Genomic DNA, 20,488 nt, shown 5'->3' with positions numbered 1-20,488 from the left:
TTGTGATGTGACGTTTTCAGCTGATGTATTGAAAGCAAACCCTTCTAATTTTGGAGTCCAGATCACAAGAGTGAGTTTCTTTCTACTAGTGTCTATAGCTGTATTTTTTTTTTTTTGTGTGTCCTCCCCTCTGATTTTGGTAACGCTCAACCATGTTTAGTAAATACGATTAGGTAAGAGAATCCTCTGTCTTGTCAAATCTTCCCCTTTTTCACAAAGCAATGTTCTCTTTACATTGGGCAAACTTAATTCCTCTAATTTGAACTTCGGGTTAGTGTTCAGATCCACTGTTTCTGTGTGTACCAGTCTGACTCTGCTCCATTGAAGAGGCAAAGTCAGCCAGCCAGAAGGTATATTTAGAATTCACCAGTGATTTGTACATCTTGTACGAGGCTTTTTCTGAAGTGACTGCTGTCTTTTGAGTACCGTTAGTCTTTCAGGCCCTTCATGAAACGCCTGAAAAACATGAAACTTTTTCAAAAGCTGGGTACATGATGCTTTCTGGAATTGGGCCTTTTGAAAGGGTTTCAAATTGTGCACCAAAAAAGAAAAATTAATCCCTTAGGATGGTAGAGGTCTGTCTTTGCTGCTTTCTGTTACTTAAACTTCTGTATAGCACTCTAAAAAAAAAAATGCCTTGTGAATTTTCACATATATTCCAAGGAAAAACAGCACCTCTTTTCCTAGTGCTTTGAGACAAGGACTTTCAAACATTTTCTGAAGTCTTGGATTTTAGACTTCTATTAGAATCGGGTATCTAGATTTCCTCAGCGACTGTTAGGATGTTTAAAGTTCCTTGGGTTTGGGTTTGCTTCCTCACATGATAAGATTTCTGGGGAACTTAGTGTTTCTGCCCTCTAAAATATTAAACCCCAAAAGACCCCACTGCATTTTAGAGCATTTTGTTTCTTGAGAGACCGCTTAGAACTACTGTCAGGAAAAAAGTAACTATTTGTGGTGTATGTTGTATTATTTATTTGCTTACTGGAATCATCTGCATGGGATTTTTGGCACCTTCTCCAATGTAATTTGTACATTGCTTTTGTAAGATATAATACCTGGGTGACTCTCTTGCACCAGCTAATCCCTTTCTGTTCTTTGGCCCATGCTATTAAGACTTCTGTCACGCACTGTTTGTCAAGTACATTTGCACCCTGCAAGAGCAGCAAACAGTCTTTTTTTTCCCCCCTTTTCCTTCCAAAATTTGCTTGTTGCTTTGAAATCAGCTTTATTGTACATGCTAAAGAAAACCAGTAATGTTGATTGGAAATGTATATACAGAGACTTGAAGTCATAGCCAAAAGTGATCAACAGTTGTCTTTTCATTTAGCTACTGGGAGGATGGCAACGTGCTCCATTTGGTTTGTTGAGCTACGATGCTGTTGCTCCATCCTAGCTCAATAAATGTTACTGGGGAGGGGCTTTACAGCATATTTTCCAGTGCTACAGCAAAGAGATGCTTTCGGACACTTAACCACAAACTGCTTTTATCTAATCTGTTCCTGCTTTCTTTTGCCTCAGAGGTTGAAAGATCTCAAGCAGAGGGAATTTGCTCGAAATGTCTCTTCAAGATCACGTAAAGATGAAAGGAAGCAAGAGAAAGCCCTCCGGCGTCTACACGAACTGGCTGAACAGAGGAGACAGCCTGAATGGTGAGTAGAGGTGATCCCTGAGCACCCTTGGAGCGTGTGTGCAAGAGTCCTGCGTGGGACTGCGGCCCTTTGCCGCACTGGCGTTCTTGCTCCTGTAATCCTGCACAAGTTTTGAGGGCAAAGCTTCACGCTTAAGTTTGGCCTCATGTTGTGGTTTTGGTAGGAGTGAACTCACTAAAATGGTAGTCCGGGGCACCCCCAAATTGCTTTATGCAGCAATACTAGTTTTCTTCCGTTGTTTAATATTTTAAAAATTCAAATGGCTGTATAATGCTATTTTAATGCATATTTCTGGATACAAGAGTACTTGAAACGGGTAAAAGATTGTTTGAGATCAAGCATGAAACCAAATGCAGAGGTATACAAATGGCAGTCAGCTGTTTCTTCTATTTTAACTTGTTCATACAGTGCTCCTGGAAGTGGACCCATGTTCAGAACCACCACGGTGGCTGTGGATGAGGAAGGTGGAGATGATGACGATTCTGCAGCCAACAGCAGTTCTTTCATCCAGACGAGTTCTGGCCACGCTACAGAGATGACTATGGACAGAGGATTCCTAAACACTGGACAAGTCGGTGGCACTGTTATGCCAAGCCAAACGCCCATCCAGACAGCGCAAGCAATCAGCTTTGGCATTAAGAGTACTTCGGGAACTCCACTGCAGAAGATAGGCGTGTCGTTTTCATTTGCCAAGAAGACTCCGGTAAAGCTTGAGACCATAGCTTCTGTTTTCAAGGACCACGTGGAAGAATCAAGTTCTGCAGATGGAGCAAAAGGTGATGAGAGAGGGTCTTCAGATGCAGGGAGCCTGCAGAAATCTGGTGAGGGCGAAAGCACAAATAATTCTGACAGCAAGGCGGAGGAAGATGACCAACATGACAAAGATAGTGGGTCTCTAGCCACTACCTTATCTAAACTGAAAAAGATGAGACGAGAAGACGGACCAATGGCAGTTGAACCAGAATACTACCACTATATTCCCCCAGCCCATTGTAAAGTAAAGCCTAATTTTCAATTCCTGCTTTTCATGAAGTCCACCGAACAAATGGAAGCTGAAAATGTGAACAAAAAAACCACGCATGAAGTTAAAAAGGGTAGTTCTCCAAAACCCAAACCCGGCAAGCACACAGAAAAGGCTGCTGAGAGCACGGGGCAGCAGAAGGAGCAGAGTACTACTGAAACTGCAGCTCAGCAGAGCAAAACAGAACTAAAAGAAGTCCCAGAAAATGCGAGTATGCAGGAGAGCAAGCATCTTACAGAGAGCAATCTCCCTGAGCCAGACACTACTAAAGAAGTCACTCAGCCTGTCCTAGGCTGTAAAGATGTCACTGAAGGACCAAAGCATCCAACAGGACCTTTTTTCCCCGTTTTGAGTAAAGATGAGAGCACGACTCTCCAGTGGCCTTCAGAGCTTCTCATATTTACCAAAGCAGAACCATCTGTTTCGTACAGTTGTAACCCCCTGTATTTTGATTTCAAGCTCTCTCGCAACAAAGATGCTAAAGGTAAAGGAGCAGAGAAATCTAAGGATCCAGGGGGTCTTTGTAAAGAAAACGTTCAGAGTACAGACTCTGGTGAGATAAGCAAACCCAAGGAGGCAGAAAGCGCAGCTAACAGTTCTGCTCTAAAAATGGAAAGCAAATCTCTGTCCACCTGTGGCTCCCAGAACAAGCAGGAGTCCAGTTTGACAAGCCTTAGTAAGGGAGAGGGAGAGGACAGTAGTAAAAGCATAACTGGTAAGAATAAATCTGGGAGATCCCATAAACACAAAAAGAAAAAGAAGCACAAAAAGTCCAGCAAACACAAACGTAAACACAAGGAGGAAGCTGACGAGAAGGGCCGAAAAACTGACCTGGGGGAAGAGAAGCCGAAGAAACGGAAAAGACACAGACACAAAAAAGGCAAATCCTCTCTTTCTACTGAATCAGAACGAGCGCTAAAAACCGAACTGTCTGAAGAGTGTAGCCATTTCCAGAAGAAAAAGCGGTTCTCTCAGGAGTCCCAGAGGAAGTCTCTGTCTGCTGAAGAGGGAAGCAGCAGTAAAAAAGAGGATGGTGGTAACTCCTGCCAAGAGCACGGCAGCAAAAAGCACAAGGCTGAGCTGCAGCAGTTACCTGCTTCGAGGAGACAGTGTTCGGCTCCTTCCCTGGCCAGGACCAGCCGCAGGAGCCGGCAGAGCAGCGGGGACTACGACAGCGACGAGGGCTCTCACAGGAAGCACTGCCGGCAGAAATCCCCGTCACAGTACAGCGATGACTATGACTCCGGCAGTGACCACTCCAGGAGCCGCTCCAGGTCGGGGCGGAGGCACTCCTCTCACAGGTCCTATTCGACCAGCTCTGACGCCTCCTCGGACCACAGCCGGTACAGCCGTCGGAGAAGTTACTCGGATGATAGCTACAGCGATTACAGTGACCGGTCAAGGTGCCATTCAAAGCGGTCCCATGACTCGGAGGATGACTCCGACTACAACAGCTCAAATCACAGATCAAAGCGGCGCAAGTACTCCTCTTCTGAAGATGACTACAGCTCAAGTAGGAGCAGGTCGAGGAGTCGAAGCAGGAGCCGAACCCACCCTCGAGGCAGGTCAAGAACAAGGAGCCGGGGCAGAACACACAGTAGCAGCTGCAGCCGCAGTCGAAGCAAGAGGAGAAGCCGAAGCGTAACGGGTCGCAGTTGGAAACGGAGCCGCAGCTATAGCAGGGATCGCAGCCGCAGTACGAGAAGCCACTCGCAGAGGTCTCTCTCGCGAAAGGGCTCTCGAGGCCACGAGAGCCCTGAAGAGAGGAGGTCTGGGAGAAGAGACTTTATCAGGTCCAAAATCTATCGCTCACAGTCTCCTCACTATTTCCAGAGAGGCCGAAGTGAAGGATCGTCACTGAAGAAAGAGGATGGCAAAGGAGAGGATCTGAAAGGGTCTGGCTCGCTCTCCCAGAACAGCAGCGGCTCTGGCACGGGGAGGGCCTCGGAAGGTGACTGCAGTCCAGAAGAGAGAAACTCTGTCACTGCAAAACTTCTCCTGGAAAAGATTCAATCCAGGAAGGTTGAGAAGAAGCCCTGCATCACCGATGAGATGCTGGCAGGAGCAAACAAGGTGGGCATAAAGCTCAAAGATCCTCCCCAGGGCTACTTTGGCCCAAAACTTCCTCCTTCCTTAGGCAACAAACCGGTTCTCCCCTTAATTGGGAAACTGCCAACCGTTCGAAAACCAAACGCCAAAAGATATGAAGAGTCTGGCTTGGAGAGGGGCGAGGAGCAAGAGCTGTCGGATTCTGAGGATGTTTCCCAAGGCATTGAGGAGGCTCAGTTGGCTGGCCTGGAAGAAGTGGTGATGGTAATTCAGGACAAACCTCTGGATGAGCAGAAACGTGATGAACCTGCTGTGGAAATGCCGTCCATTCCTCTCGAAGCACCGGCACTCCCTGAGTGCTTTGGTTCTGGAGATCTGGTCATGCCGCACAACTTCCTCTCGGATCCGAGCGATGGTGATGGGCTAGAACCTATGGACGGGGGCAGCCAGCCTGTTCCAGTAGAAACCAGTATGATGCCCTTAGTTCCAGATGTTGAGCACTTTTCTGGCTACGTGCCTCAGAGCGGGGAGCCGAGCATTGAAGGAGACCGGGAAGGAGGAGAAGACTCCTCTCTAGCACCGCTCGAGAGCCAGCCGATCACTTTTACACCTGAAGAAATGGAGAAATACAGTAAGCTGCAGCAAGCTGCTCAGCAGCACATTCAGCAGCAGCTTCTGGCAAAGCAGGTCAAGGCCTTTCCTGCCTCGGCGGCCCTGGCGCCGGCAGCGCCTGCCCTGCAGCCCATCCACATTCAGCAGCCGGCGGCGGCATCCGCGACCTCCATCACCACCGTGCAGCATGCCATCCTGCAGCACCACGCCGCCGCGGCCGCCGCCGCCATCGGGATTCACCCTCACCCCCATCCCCAGCCTCTCGCTCAGGTTCATCATATACCCCAGCCCCACTTGACGCCTATTTCGTTATCCCACTTGACCCACTCGATTATTCCAGGGCACCCTGCTACGTTTCTAGCCAGCCACCCCATCCACATCATTCCGGCGTCAGCTATCCATCCGGGCCCCTTTACTTTTCATCCGGTTCCTCACGCTCTTTATCCAACCCTTCTTGCCCCGAGACCCGCTGCCGCTGCGGCCGCTACAGCGTTACATCTTCACCCTTTGCTGCACCCCATTTTCTCAGGACAGGACTTGCAGCATCCGCCCAGTCACGGCACATGAAGGACAAAATGAAGTAACCTTGGAGGAAGGAGAATATTTTGCATTTTGGGAAGGGGTTGAAGTTGATCCAGCTGGCAGGTGGGGCCTGAGAATTTCCTTTCACTCTTTAGCAGCCAAAGAAGCCAAAGGCTTGAGGGCTGGGCAGCAGCAGGCGGCGGGTCAGTTCGTAAGCGTTGTGTATATCTGCTACCAGGGACTGTCTCGCGTCCCCGACACTTCCGTACACGTAGCAGCACTGTATCCTAGAAGAATCATGTCACATGTAGACCAGCGAGACACTTGGAAAGGCTTTTTTTCCCCCGGATTCTTACACTTGGTCATCTTCCTTTGGCCGCCTTGTATATGATAAATGAGATTTCATACACACTAATAGGTCTCTCAAAATCCTTTTAATGAGGTCATCTAATTAAAATAGTCAGCATGATTGAATCTGGCTTGTAATCAGCGATAAAACATTCAGTAACTGACAGCTGTGGATCCTGGCGAGGAGACTGGTGGAAGGGCAGTGCCGCTCTAGTTTTGGCTGGGCCAGTACCAGTTTTCAGGCGTTACAGGAGATTTCTTGGCACCCGATCGCTGCATACTTGGGTTCTTTTTTTCTCGGTGTGGGCAGCAAAGGTGGAAGTAAGATCTTATTTTAAAGCCGAAGAGAGGAGCTGCGCGTGTGCTCAGAGCTCCGACCCTTCTCCATCCTGCATTAGCATTCTCCTGCGCGAGGACTGCACCTTGACGCCTTCTGGATATCCTGGACTGGAGAGAGGTCCTCGGTTTGGCTGGTGATTTCAATCTGGGCTTTGACCACTCTTCGCCTGGGGGGGAATATTACTCTGACTTCCATCTTCTGCGGTGTTGGGAAAGAGGCACTCGGATGAGAGAGAGAAGAAAAATCCCTTTAGGAATTGAAGCAATACAGAGGACTGGGGAGAGTGGCCGGGGTATGTAAAGTGTATTCTTTCCTCTGTAATACTGATGGTTTCCTTATTAATTTATAGGGTATTTTTTTTTAATGTAAAGAATTGCACTGAACTCTGTAAACAAAGATGCTGCTTTTTGTAGCTCATATAAAAAGGTTACATTTGTAGTATACCGCAATAATATTTTTTACAGCCAGTTCTTTTAGTGGTACTTGTTCTGGTGGCTTTTGTGTAAATATGTTTGCTGTAGGTGAAATAAGACACTTGTAAAGGTTCAACTTTATAGTTTCAGCTAGATGCAAAATGACTAAGCATGTATATTTTATCAAGCTCATGTATTTTTGAAGTTTTTATGTACTATAAAATGTAAAAAAAAAAAAAAAAATCTTCATTTAGCATTTTGCAGAAGAAAAATGTGAGACTTGGACTAGGTGAGGTGCATGGACGACACCGGTGACTCTAACAGCTAATGAACGGCATCGCGTTGGAGGGCGGCGGTGGCTGCCGGCTTTGCGGAGGGAAGCAGCCCGGGCATGCTGCGCGCTCCTTGCCTTTGCTAAGCAGCTGCTTATAGAAATCGACACTGGAGGCAGTCTCAGGAGTGTTGGGAATTTGGGTTGTCTCCCAGAGTATAAAATATCTCCCCCCCCCCCCCCCCCCCCGCCTTTTTTTTTTCTTTTTTTCTCCTGGGTTTGAACCGGTGATTTGGAGGTGCCAGCCCTGCTGTGCAGTGCAGTACAGTCTTCCGGTGAAGGAAGAGCCTTTTAACCGTAACCGTTTGCCATCTTACATGCAGGGAGAGGTGGTTTAGGACTAATCCGTTGAGGCTGTGCCTGCCTGTGATGTTCCATAAGGGATTGCTCTGTTCTTTCCGGCATTGTCCGCTGGCTGCAGATAGCACTAACTGTGGGAGGCTTCTCCATCCACGAGCTCTTCCCACCGCACCAGGACGAGTTGCTGCTGTCCCCGTTGACCTGGGTATTTCAGGTTCAGGTCCTCTTGTGTTAGAGCGGTTCGGGGGCACCTTGCAGTGCTTTGTGGGGCCTGATTTCAGGGCAGGCAGGCAAACCCGCTCCTGCCTGCCAAACCCGGCAGGAGCAGGCAGCGAGGGGACGCAGAGCACGTGCCGGCTGCCTGGTGTCCCCTTCCCCGTCCTCTCCCGAAGCGCAGCACCGAGACCCGGGGGGGGTGGAGATTCAAAGGATCGCAAACTGGAGCTTCCTCACTCTTTAAACGAGAAACTTTGCGTTTGAGCAGGTCGGACTGAAACACAACGGTCAAAAAAAGGGACTCAATTTCTCTGTAAATAATTAACAGGATACAGTATTAATGTCTCAATGCTGAGCTTCATTAGCTTCTAGATTCAATATGCGTGTTCTGGCACCCTTCACGCTGCAGTCAGGGGTTTTTTTGACTTCCAGGATAGTGCTAAAAATAATTAACCTATCATTACTTAACAGGCATAAACAGACTGTATTTAACTTTGTCACATAAGATATATATATAAATATATATATATATGCTGTAAAATGAGGGGAAAAAACCTTTCTAATAAACCAATGATTTGTGGAAAAAATGTGTGGTTGGGTGAGATGACTTGGAGCTGCTGCATCTGATCACGATGTAGCCCAGGGCTGTCTTTTTTCCTAAAATAACAGTACTAGATGCCTGGTTCATCAAGTAAAACAACTTTTAATTGGAATACTTTGCTCAGAAGATACTGAGCTGGATACAGAGAAAATGTACTCTTAATTTTTTTTTTTTTTTTTTAAGGGCATTATTTTGGCTAGGAGCCCTCAACGCACTGAGCAAGTCCCACAAACTTCTCTCCTGGCACGGTGAACCCACCTGGTCAAACTGTTATTAAAGGTGAAACCAGGCAAGAAACAGTGCTTGTCGGTACTTTGGTGGTTGGATGGGCAGCGTGCCCCGGTGCTGAGCATCTCGGCCGCCCCATCTTTCCGCTCCGTGCTCTCCCTTGTGCCGTTCCTGCAGCCAGCCACAGCGGTTGGGTGTCGGGGCACTGCATCCAGCCTCCCTGCCCTCCTCCCTGCCGCGCTCGGGGCAGCGGTGGCAGAGCGAGCGGCTGTGCCGCGGCTGTTGCTGGATGCCAGGTCGGCGTGGTTCTGTAGTGTCTCAGACCGAAGGCCCATCCACCCCCCGGCTCCTTCTCTAACAGCAGCTGGTAGCCGAGGGGTGGAGGAGAAGTACCAGCCCCTGCGAGCGGGGATGGTGCCGCCTCTCCGCGCTCTGCCAGCCGCAGCAGTTCATGATGTCGGCTCTTTCAGCCCTCCTGGTGTTTTTTAATTCTCCATCTCCCCCATCAGCAGCTCCTGACCTGGGCTGCAGCGTTGTCCCTCCGCTTGCTTCTGCTGGGAGGTGGCACTAACCCCCAGCAGAAGGCAGAGCGGGCAGCTGGGGCGGGCCTGCTTCTGCCACCACCGTGGTCACCTCTGAAGCTGGTGGTTGAGCAGCTTCTGGCTTGTCTGGGTCTGTGGCATCGGGGATTGCCTGCCGTGCCCCTCTCCAGCCCTGGGGCTGCTGCTGCTTTGGTGGTCGCACCTGGCCTTTGCAAGCCTGAATGAGTGTCGGAGGAGGCGATTGCTCATGGTGAGGAGCACCAGCCTCTGCTTTCTTAACTAAAGGTCCTGATTTGGTTAAAGGAGAAAAATTCAAAGCCCTGAATGTTGCCAGGGTTGGGGTACAGGATGCAACCTGCCTTTGCCTGGGCTGTCCTCTTCTATAGAATCATTAAGGTTGGAAAAGATCTCTAGGATCATCTAGTCCAACCGTCAACCCAACACCACCATGCCTGCTAAACCATGTCCTGAAGCGCCATGTTTACACGTTTTTTGAACTCCTCCAGGGATGGTGACTCCACCACCTCTCTGGGCAGCCTGTTCCAATGCTGGACAACCCTTTCAGTAAAGAAAAATTTCCTAATATCCAATCTAAACCTCCCCTGGTGCAACTTGAGGCCATTTCCTCTCATCCCATCACTTGTTACCTGGGAGAAGAGACCGACCCCACCTCTCTACCCCCTCCTTTCAGGCAGTTGTAGAGAGCGATGAGGTCTCCCCTCAGCCTCCTTTTCTCCAGGCTGAACAACCCCAGGTCCCTCAGCCGCTCCCCATCAGCCTTGTGCTCCAGACCCTTCCCCAGCTCCGTTGCCCTTCTCTGGACACGCTCCAGCCCCTCAATGTCTCTCTGGGAGTGAGGGGCCCAACACTGAACACAGCATTCGAGGTGCGGCCTCACCAGTGCCCAGTACAGGGGACGATCACTGCCCTGCTCCTGCTGGCCACGCTATTGCTGACACAAGCCAGGATGCCATTGGCTTTCTTGGCCACCTGGGCACACTGCTGGCTCGTGTTCAGCCGGCTGTCAACCAACACCCCCAGGTCCTTTTCTGCCTGGCAGCTTTCCAGCCACTCTTCCCCAAGCCTGTAGCGTTGCATGGGGTTGCTGTGGCCCAAGTGCAGGACTTTCGGGTGACCCTGGAACTGGTTGGCTGGATGAATGACAACGTGGAAGTGTTGCAAGAAACAGGAAATTAAGTAATTTGATGGAGGAAAGAAATATATTTGCATAAAGCATTCTGGTGTGGGTTTCAGCTGGGTTTGGATGCTCGCTGCTGCCAGCCTGGGAAGAGACCTCCCGAAGAGCAGCAGCTGCCCCTCAGTGCAGACCCCTGTGCGCAGCAAGTTCTGCCAGGGGCATGGAGCTGGGCCGGGCTCAGCTGAACCCTCCCCAATCTTCAGAGCCCGACGGCCCGGGCTCAGCCCCAGCTTTGGGCAAATCCCACCGGTTTCCGATTGCAGCCACCCCACGGCAGCCAAGAGCCCGGAGCTGCCTCCCGGCTGCTCCCGAGGGCGGGTGCAGACCCCGCGCCGGGGGCCGCCTCCCCCTCGGGGGCCGAGGTGCCGCTCGGGCGCTGCTGGGGCCACCCCGCGCCCCCCGGGGAGCCCCGGCCCCCGTGGTCCCTGCCTCGCTTCCCACCCGCAGCCTCAGCGTGGATTAAAAGGATGAAAACCCTGTTTCCACATGGGGGGCTGGCTCACGGCGAGACGCTCCGGTGCCTCTCCCTGCCACCGGCTCCGGGTGGGCAAAAGGAGCCCCCGGCCGCTTGAGTGGCCTTAATTAAGCGCGTTTAAATTAACTCCGCAAGTGGGTTAAGCCGAAAGGGACACGTGGGTTCGGCCAAGCAGCGGCCGTCGCTGCAGGGCTGGGCCCCAGCAGCCACCCGAGACCCGGCTTGGCATGCCGGGGCACCTTCTGCTCCGCCGGGGACAAGGAGCCCCCTTGTTCGCTTGGCTGCGGGCTGTCCCCCCGCGCTGGCACCGGTCCCCCCGCCGGAGCCGTTTCCCTGCAAAGCGCCGGTGCTCGGCAGCTGGGCTGCCCCGGCCCCACTCCCTCCCCAGGGAGGGTTTTGGGGTGTCCCTGCCCTGGGGAACGGGAGACAGATTGGTGGCGATGTCCAGTACTGGTGGGGGGACAGTGGGGAGCCAGGCGTCCCCCACCCCCTGTCTGCTCCGTCTGGCTGCGGAGGGGACTTCGGGGGGCGACGGATGGGGCCTCTGTGCCCCTCTGTCCCCCCCCCCCCCCGCCCCCCGCGCTTCCGCTGGCGGGGCTGCGGCTGCCTGCACCCCGAGATAGGCACCCCGCGGTGGGCTGGATTCGGCCCCGGCCTCCGGCGGACGGAGGGTGGTGGGCGCAGGCTGTCGTGCCACTTCCCGCCACGGCAGCGTCCCCCCAGCCCCTCACCGTGTCCCCCGGTGGCACTGCCACCTCCTGCCCTGCTCCGCCAGCCGCGCCGGGCTCCTCCGTCCCCCGGCCGAAAGCAGCGCGTCCCCCCCCCCGCACCCCCGTACCCCTTTGGCTCCCTGGCAGGAGCGGCTGTGCGTGCGGGGGGGCCCTTCCGTGCGGGGGGGCCCTTCCTGCGTCCCCCGTCCCCGCCGCGCCGTCCCCAGCTGCGTCCCCCGAGATAAGCAGGGGAAGCGCCCGGAGGGGCTGTGCCCCGGCCGCATTTCGGGGAGGCGATGGGGGCCGCCGCCGCTGCTGCTGCCCTGCTCCGGGCCCTGCTGCTGCTCGGGGGGCTGCGCTCGGCCCCCGCCCTGGGGCTCCTCCAGGACCCCCCCACCGTGTACGAGGGACCCCCCGGCAGCTATTTCGGCTTCGCCCTGGATTTCCACACGTCCGAGGGCAGGTAGGGAGACAGCAGGGGGCCGGGGCCGGGCACGGCACCCATTGCCCCCACCCCGACGCTCTCTCTGCCCACCCCAGGCCCAGCGTGGTGGTGGGGGCACCCCACGCCAACACCTCCCAGCCCGGCGTGGCTCAGCCTGGCGCTATCTTCCTCTGCTCCTGGCCCCCCGGAGAGACCCCCTGCCACCCCCTCCCCATCGACACTGCGGGTGCGTGGGTGCCGTGGGATGATGGGGGGGCGTGGGGAGGCCGCTGGCCTGGCACGCTCCCCCTCTCCCGCTCCCCCAGGGGATGAGACCGAGACCCAAAACACCTTGAAGCTCTACACCTACAAGTCGCACCAGTGGCTGGGGGCGTCCGTCACCAGCTGGGACGGCAAACTGGTGGTGGGTGCACCGGGCGGCCGCGTGGGCACCCTGGGGTGGCGGCGAGGTGGGCACCCACCCTGTCCCCGTTCCCGTCCCCGTCCCCAGGCCTGCGCCCCACTGCAGCACTGGAACGTGATGGACGTGCAGCACGAGGCTTTCCGCACCCCAACGGGCACCTGCTTCGTGGCTGCCCCCGGGCTGCGGCGCGTCGCCTGGTACTCGCCCTGCCGCGATCAGCTCATGGCCAGCGCCTACCACGAGAGCCACTACGGTGAGGGCAGGTGGGTGGGTGGGGGTGGTGGGTGCCCCCCACCCCTGGTGGGTCTGACCCTGCCCTGTGCCCGCAGCCTACGACAAGCGCTACTGCGAGATTGGCTTCAGTGCAGCCGTCACCCCGGTGAGATGGGTGCTTGGGGTGCTTGGGGCTGGCGTGCCCGGGGTGCCCCCGGGGATGCCCGCGGGGATGCCGCTGGGGATGCAGAGTGTGGCCGGGACGGTACCTGGGTGTGGGTGTTGGGTTGGGGATGCCAGGGTGGGGGATGCTGGGATGGGGATGCCGGGATGGGGATGCTCGGGTGGGGATGCCGGGGTGGGGGATGTCAGGGTGGGAGATGCCAGGGAGGGGGTGCCCCAGGGCGGATGCTGACGCCAGCTCGTCCCGCAGGACGGCACGCTGGTGCTGGGTGCCCCCGGCGGGTACTACTTCATGGGTGAGTCCTGCCGCCGGGCACTGCCACTCGGGCTGGCCAGTGCCGGGGTCCTCACCTTTGGGTGGGCACGGCGGGAGGAGGGCACCCGGGACGGGGGACCCCCGTAGGTGCCACCCGCGGTGGCACTGGCAGCCCGGGGCGGGTGCCAGAGGGTGCCCTGTCAGCGCTGGCGCCCGCCCCGGTGTCCCCTAGGGCTCCTGTACTCAGTGGAGGTGGACGCCATCCTCACCCGCTTCCACGGCAAGTCCCTGCTGTGGCCGGAGCGCCCGGGGCGTCCCACGGAGGACTCGGTGTCCAGGGACTATGAGGACGCGTACCTGGGTGAGCAGTGGGCGTGGGGCAGCCCGGCCCCGTAGCCGGCTCGTGCCAGGGCATGGCAGGGGTCACCGGTGCCCGCCTCCCTGCAGGGTACTCGGTGGCCGTGGGCGAGTTTGATGACGATCCCAAAACCAAAGGTACGACCGGGTGGGTCTGGAGCCGGGGCCACCTGAGGGGGGTGGGACACAGGCCCTGGGCACCCCTGGGCTCCAGGGTGCCCTCCCCTCCCAAGGGCCCTGGGGCACGGGTTGTGCCATCTCCGGAGTCCTGTCCATCTCCGTGCCCCCGTGCCCACTGCAGTGCCGGGGGTATCCCCGTGCCCCCGTGCCCACCCCAATGCCACGGCGGGGGCACTCAGGGCTCTCGTCCCCCGCAGAGTACGTGGTGGGGGTCCCCAACAAGAGCAACACGAGGGGCGAGGTGAGTGGTGTCGGGTGCCCGCTGCCCGGCTGTGGGGATGCCGGGTGGTGGGGACACCGCTGTGGCCGGGCACCCTGGGGGGGCACCCTGGGGTGGGGATGGGGCCGGGGCCTGACGCTGCTCTGGGCAGGTGGAGATTTTCAGTTTCGGGGTGACCATGCGCCAGCTGCGGGGCATCGCCAGTGAGCAGGTACCCCCCCGCCCTGTGCCGGCACCCACAGCACCCTGCCCCACTGCCCTGACACCCCACAGCACCCTTCCCCCGTGTGCCAGCGCCCCCCAGCACCCCCAGCACCCTGCCCCACCGCCCCATCACCCCCAGTGCCTGTTCCACTGCTCCCCCTTACCCCGCTGCCCCCTTCCAGCACCCCGGGGCTCCCCGGTGCCCACTGCCACCCTGCCCATCGCCCGTCACCCCACAGCACCCAGCTGCACCCCTGGTGCTCCACAGCACCCCTGCACCCCCACCCCATAGCTCCCCAGCATCCCCCATCACCCCCAGCACCCATCTGCCCCCCCACCACCCCCAGCACCCAGCGCACCCCACGGTGCCCCTGGCACAGCCCCCACCCTCCCCTCACCCTGCCCCTTTCCAGGTGGCATCGTACTTCGGGCACACGGTGGCCGTGGCTGACGTCGATGGGGACGGGTGAGAGCTGGGACTGTCCCCCCCCCCCCCAGCCCCCATGGGGGCACCCTAGGGTGCTGCCCCCTGCCTGACACACCCCTGGGTGCCACCACTCCCCAAACCTGGGGGCCCTGACCCTGACCCCCGTGCCGGGCGCAGGCGGGACGACGTGCTGGTGGGTGCCCCCCTGTACATGGCCCGGCGCCCCGACGGCCAGCGCAGTGAGGTGGGGCGCCTCTACCTCTACCTCGGGGGGGGGCAGCGGCCCCTTGCCCGGCCCCCCCAGACCCTGACGGGCACCCACCCCTACGGCCGCTTCGCCGCCGCCATCGCCAGCCTCGGGGACCTGGACAAGGACGGCTACGGCGGTAACACCGGCCTGGCACGGGGGGGTGGGGAGGGGGGGCTCTGCCAGGGGATCTGCCACCCCCAACGGGATCTAAATGGATCTAAACCATTGGGGAAACCGAGGCAGGAGCACCCGGGCGGGTGGCTGTGCCGGGATGGGGCACCTGATGGGTGCTTACGTCCCCCGTGTCCCCAGACGTGGCCGTGGGCGCCCCGTTGGGGGGTGACGGTGGCAGCGGGCAGGTCTTCATCTTCCGCGGGCAGAGTGAGGGTTTGATGCCGGTGCCCACCCAGCGCCTCGACAGCCCCTTCCCCGGCCCAGCCGCCTTCGGCTTCGCCCTGCGTGGTGCCACCGACCTGGACGGCAACGGCTACCCGGGTACGGCCCCGCCACATGGCCACCACCGTGCCACCCCGGTGCCACCCTGGTGCCACCCACCCCGTCACCGACCCCCTGCTTGTCCCCGCAGATCTGCTGGTGGGGGCTTACGAGGCAGCCAAGGTGGCCGTGTACCGGTGAGTGCCCGTCCCACTGGCTCTGGTGGCAGCACGGACCGGGGGCTCCCGGCCCGGGTCCCCTGGCACCTCAGCTCTGTCCCCATGTCCCAGGGGACAGCCCGTGGTGGTGGCCCGGACGCAGCTGAGTGTCCCCGATGGGCTGAACCCTGAGCTCCTGGACTGTGTCCTGCCTGGCTCCGGCGCCCGTGTCAGCTGGTGAGCCATGTGGTGGGGACACTGCCATGGGGACGCTGCCGTGGGGACACCACCAGTGTGGGGACATCACCCCGGGGACAGCAGCAGGTCCCTGAGCACCCCTGGGTGCTGTCTCCCTCGCAGCTTCCCCGTGGTGCTGTGTGTCAGCGTGACGGGCCAGCACATCCCCCAGAGCATCCGTGAGTGCCGGCGTCACCCGGGGGGGGACAAGGGGCACCGCCAGGGTGTCACCAGGGGTGGCACCGGTGCCATGCCCCCCTGCCCGCTGTGCCCTGCCAGGCCTCGACGCTGAGCTGCAGCTGGACCGGCTGAAGCCCAGGCTGTCCCGGAGGGTCCTGCTGCTGCAGGGCCACCAGCCGTCCTGGCACGAGGCGCTGACGCTGGCCCCGGGGACACCCCCCCTGTGCCACAACCTCACCGCCTACCTGCGGGTACGGGACGGTGCCAGCGCGGGCTGGCAGGGGTGGGGACAGTGGCATCCCCAGCCCAAGGAGGGTGGTGGACAGGGATGGGGACAGTGGCATCTCCAGCTGGGATGGGGACAGGGATGGGGACAGCATTGTCCCCAGCCTGGGAGGGTGGGGGACAGGGATGGGGACAGTGGCATCTCCAGCTGGGATGGGGACAGGGAGGGGGACAGCATTGTCCCCAGCCTGGGAGGGTGGGGGACAGGGATGGGGACAGTGGCATTCCCAGCCCAGGAGACTGGGGGATGGGGACAGTGGCATCTCCAGCCGGCATGGGGACAGGGATGGGGACAGCGTCGTCCCCAGCCTGGGAGGCTGGGGGACAGGGATGGGGACAGTGGCATCTCCAGCTGGGATGGGGACAGCAGCGTCCCCAGCCTGGGAGGGTGGGGGACAGGGATGGGGACAGTGGCATCTCCAGCTGGGATGGGGACAGGGATGGGGACAGCATTGTCCCCAGCCTGGGAGGGCGGGGGACAGGGATGGGGACAGCGGCGTCCCCAGCCCGGGTGGGTGGGTGGGGGCCCTGGGGCGCGGTGGGCGTGGGGTGCCCACCGGGGTGCTCTGCCCACGGGTGCCCCAGGACGAGGCCGACTTCAAGGACAAGCTGAGCCCGGTCGCCCTGAGCCTGAGCCTGGCGCTGCCCGGGGGGGCCCCGGGGCTGGTGCTCTACGGGGACACCCTGGTGCAGGCGCAGGTAGGAGGGGGACGTGGCTGAGCTGGGGACGTCGTTGCGGTGCCCCGGGGTGGGCACGTCCCATGGCTGGGCCAGGGCACCTGTGGGTGCCCCCACCCCGGGGCACCCGCTGCCACTGCTGTGCTCGGGCCCCACGGTCCCCAACCCGTCCCCAGTGTCCCCAACCCCTCCCTGGGACATAGCCCCTGCCCTCCCTGCTGTCCCCAGCGTCTCTGCACGATGTCCCTCCTGCCCGCCCCCCTGTCCCCAATCAGTCCTCAGGCTGTCCCTCCAGTCCCCCCCACTGTCCCCAGTACCCCTCTGAGATGTGTCCCCTATCCTCCCTGCTGTCCCCAGTTGCTCCCTGCCCCGTTGCTCCCAGTTGCTCCCGTGTTCCCCCTGCCCAAGCCTCTGTGCCCACCCTCCTGTCCCCAGTCCCTCCCTGGGATGTCCCCCCTGCTCTCCCTGCTCCCTCCTTGGGGTGTCCTCCCAGTACCCCCCACTGACCCCAGTCCCTCCCTTGGATGTGCCCCCAGTATGCCCCACTGTCCCCAGTCTCTCCCTGGGTTGTCCCCTTTGTACCCCCCACTGTCCCCAGTCTCCCCCTGGGATCTGCCCCTACCCTCCCTGCTGTCCCCAACACCTCCCCGGGATGTCCCCTCTGTACCTCCTGTTGTCCCCAACGACTCCCCATCCCGCACCCCCCCCCGTCCCCCTGTCTCCCCCCGTCCCCTCCCTCCCCCCCAGACCCACATCATACTGGAGGACTGCGGCGAGGACAACCTCTGCGTCCCCGACCTCCACCTGGCCGCTGACACGTGAGCACCCGAGTGGGCGAGGGTGGGTGCCCGGTGTCACCCCGCGGTGCTCAGCCCTGTCCCCGTGTTCCCCGCCAAGGCCCAGCAGGCGCCTGCTCATCGGGGCCGAGGCCGTGCTGCGCCTGCGCGCCGACGCCAGCAACACGGGCGAAGGCGCCTTCGAGGCCGAGCTGTGGGTGCAGCTGCCCCCCGGCACCCACTACCAGGCGGCCCGCAGCAGCATCCTGGTGGGTGCCCGGCGTCGGGGTGCCAGGGGCGCCCCGTGGCTCAAACGCTGCCCTTGGTGGCCATCACCCTTCGTGTGGGCCCCCAGGGTGGTTGGTGCATGGGGGGGTCCAGGGTGTGTCACCCCCCCCCGTGTCCCCACCCTGTAGGGGCAGGAGAAGCTGAGCTGCAACCCCAGGAAGGAGAACGGGAGCCACGTGGTGCTCTGCGAGTTGGGCAACCCCATGAAAGCGGGCGCCCGGGTAAGGGGATGCGGGGTCTCCCCCGCTGAGCCCATCACCCTAGCGTCGGGGCTGGGCACGGCCTCTGGTGGTAGGTCACCCGCGCTCCCTCCCACTCCCCCCCCAGATTACCGTGGACATGGAGCTGAGCGTGTCCGGGCTGGAGGACATGGGTGATGCCATCACCTTCCAGCTCCAGCTGCGGAGGTGACACCGTGCCATGCCCCTGTCCCCCATCCCCTGCCCACTGTTGGGACCCGGGCACCCGGGACTTGGTGGCCTCAGTGTGTCCCCAGACTTACCCCACCGTGTCCCTGCAGCAAGAACAGCCCCAGCCCCACCAACGCGTCGGTGACGGTGACGGTGCCCGTGGAGGCGCAGGCGGTGATGGAGCTGCGAGGGTGAGGGTCTGGGGGGGCATGGGGGGACACTGACGGGGAGACCGGGGGTCCACAGGGGGACACTGACCCCCCTCTCCTGCCAGCAACTCCCTGCCTGCCACCACGGTGCTGCCCGCGAGCTGGCACAGGGTGGAGGGCAGCCGGCGGCTTGAGGACCACGGCATCAAGGTGGAGCACGTCTACCAGGTAGGGTGCTGCACCCATGGGTGCCCAGGGCACTGCCCTCCCCTGTCCCCTCCCCGGTGTCACCTCACTGTCCTCCCGCAGCTCCACAACAAGGGTCCCAGCACCATCAGCGGGGTCACCCTGCGCCTCGCCGTCCCCAGCCAGCTGGGCGGCCGCATCCTGCTCTACCTGCTGGAGCTGGGCACCGAGGGGGGCATGAGCTGCACCAACCCGCCCGGCCTCAACGCCGAGCAGGTAGGGTGCTGCCTGGGGACCGGCACCCACCCGCTGGGCGCTGCGTGGGTGCCAAGGTGGGTTCCCCCCCCCCCCCTTATCTCCTTCCAGCTGGAGATCCCCCGGCCCACGGGCGCAGCACCCCGAAATGGCACCCACCAGCGGGACCGCAGGGAGGTGGAGGAGCCGCCAGGTGCCGGGCTGGAGGAGCCCATCCCCGTGGTGAGCGGGCGCTCCCCGGGGACCTGCAGCCCATGATGGGTGTGGGGGCTGGGGGCGTGCGCCCCGGGGCGCCGGGGTGGGTGTCAGGGTGACGCCCGCCGTGTCCCCCCGGGGCGCCGGGGTGGGTGTCAGGGTGACGCCTGCCGTGTCCCGCAGGACTGCAGCAACGCCACGTGCGTGGGCATCGCCTGCTGGGTGCCCAGCCTGGCCAAGGACCAGCGGGTGCTGGTGAGCGTCCGAGCCCTGCTCTGGATGGACACCCTGCAGCAGGTATTGTCCCCTGTTGGGGACAGGGTGGCACTGTGTCCCCAGGGTGTCCCCCTCATGCCCCCTCCTGCACGGTGGTCCCCAGGGACCTGCAGAGAGCGGCCCTGGGGACGCCCAGTGTGGGGTCATGGGTGCCCCATTGGCTGCCAGCACCCCTGACACCATGTCCCTGTGTGTCCCCCACGTGTCCCCACGTGTCCCCATGTCCGTCCCCAGCGGGAGCACCTCCTGAAGCAGTTCCTCATTCAGTCGCGAGCCTGGTTCAACACCTCGGCCATGCCCTACCGCGTCCGGCCCCACGTCCTGCCCTCCGGGGAGGCCACGGTAGGGCTGGCACAGGTGGGGGGACGGACACAGGGACAGGCTGTGATGGCGGCAGTGTCACCCATCTGTCCCTCCGCAGGCTGTCACCGAGGTGGTGCGCGCCAGCCCCGGGGGTGAGGGGGCCGTGCCGGTGTGGTGGGTGGTGCTGGGGGTCCTTGCTGGGCTCCTGCTCCTCACCCTCCTCATCCTCCTCATGTGGAAGGTGAGTGGGCGGAGGGGGGACACAGGGACACTGGGGACACCGGTGACACCCCCCCATGGTGGTGGGACCCTGATGGCACTGGAGGGACCCATGAAATGGGAGACCCAGCCCTGGGGGGTGGGGGCACAGGGTGGGGGGCAGCACCTGGGGTGATGCCATGGGGTCCCCTGGGGGTGATGCCATGGGGTCCCCTGGGGCCGGGCTGTCACCGTGTCCCTCTTCCAGGCGGGTTTCTTCAAAAGGACGCGGCCGCCCACCGAGGAGGACATGCAGGAGCTGGCGCCCAAGCAGGAGCCGGGGGGTGCCCAGGGCTAGCGGGGTGCCCCGGGGTCTCCCTGCACCCCCGCCCCATGGCGCGTCCCCCATCCCAGCCCCCATGTCCCCCGCACCCTCGGGTGCCAGTGGGGCGCAGCACCCCCATCCCAGCCCCCATGTCCCCAGCACCCCTGGGTGCCCATGGTACGCAGCACCCATGTCCCAACTCCCATGGCCCCAGCACCCCTGGGTGCCTGTGGGGTCCAGCACCCCACTGCTGCCCCTGGGCAATAAATCTCTGCCTGGCACCGTGGTGGTTCCCGTGGGGTGACGTGGGGGTGTCCTCCCCCAGGACCTGTGCCATGGGGGGGCCTGGGGAGGGGACAGGACACATGTGGGGGCGAAGAGGGACAGGAGGTGCCTTTTGGGGACCTCCGGGTGCCTTTTGGGGTGCCCCAGGGGCCTGTGTGCCTCCGCACAGGCCT

At 60.2% G+C, this 20,488-nt stretch overlaps 2 protein-coding genes across 7 annotated transcripts in view; both read left to right on the top strand.

The window, feature by feature from the left end:
• Positions 1-8,391, top strand: part of GPATCH8 (G-patch domain containing 8) — a 58,196-nt gene extending 49,805 nt beyond the window's left edge. For 5 of the 6 annotated variants that reach the window (XM_075523114.1, XM_075523115.1, XM_075523116.1 and 2 more), the window contains 2 exons: positions 1,522-1,652; positions 2,061-8,391. In XM_075523114.1, coding sequence (XP_075379229.1) covers positions 1,522-1,652; positions 2,061-5,901 — 3,972 coding nt within the window. In that variant the 3' untranslated portion in view covers positions 5,902-8,391. The remainder of the gene's footprint in view (positions 1-1,521; positions 1,653-2,060) is intronic. The other variant, XR_012778637.1, reaches the window with a different exon arrangement.
• A 3,447-nt stretch (positions 8,392-11,838) lies between these two features.
• ITGA2B (integrin subunit alpha 2b) lies at positions 11,839-20,311 on the top strand. The gene is made up of 30 exons (XM_075523144.1): positions 11,839-12,021; positions 12,099-12,229; positions 12,309-12,406; positions 12,494-12,659; positions 12,736-12,785; positions 13,053-13,098; positions 13,291-13,419; positions 13,506-13,553; positions 13,793-13,836; positions 13,967-14,026; positions 14,433-14,485; positions 14,624-14,832; positions 15,009-15,191; positions 15,283-15,328; positions 15,422-15,526; positions 15,650-15,705; positions 15,806-15,957; positions 16,577-16,690; positions 17,417-17,487; positions 17,567-17,714; positions 17,862-17,954; positions 18,061-18,140; positions 18,254-18,334; positions 18,418-18,520; positions 18,602-18,754; positions 18,845-18,955; positions 19,112-19,225; positions 19,439-19,546; positions 19,626-19,748; positions 19,974-20,311. The coding sequence occupies exons 1-30, from the start codon at positions 11,855-11,857 to the stop codon at positions 20,061-20,063; spliced, it is 3,132 nt and encodes a 1,043-aa protein (XP_075379259.1). The 5' UTR covers positions 11,839-11,854; the 3' UTR covers positions 20,064-20,311.
• The last annotated feature ends 177 nt before the right edge of the window (positions 20,312-20,488 follow it).

The sequence above is a fragment of the Mycteria americana genome, chromosome 22, assembly GCF_035582795.1.
Source record: "Mycteria americana isolate JAX WOST 10 ecotype Jacksonville Zoo and Gardens chromosome 22, USCA_MyAme_1.0, whole genome shotgun sequence".
In the NCBI taxonomy this organism is placed as follows: Eukaryota; Metazoa; Chordata; class Aves; order Ciconiiformes; family Ciconiidae; genus Mycteria; species Mycteria americana.
This window is presented reverse-complemented; position numbering and strand designations above follow the sequence as displayed.

Coding starts and splice junctions, on each gene's coding strand:
- ITGA2B (XM_075523144.1), top strand. CDS start 11,855: ATGGGGGCCGCCGCCGCTGCTGCTGCCCTGCTCCGGGCCCTGCTGCTG. Junction 12,660..12,735: donor CTACCACGAGAGCCACTACG/GTGAGGGCAGGT, acceptor CTGTGCCCGCAG/CCTACGACAAGCGCTACTGC. Junction 13,837..13,966: donor AGAGCAACACGAGGGGCGAG/GTGAGTGGTGTC, acceptor TGCTCTGGGCAG/GTGGAGATTTTCAGTTTCGG.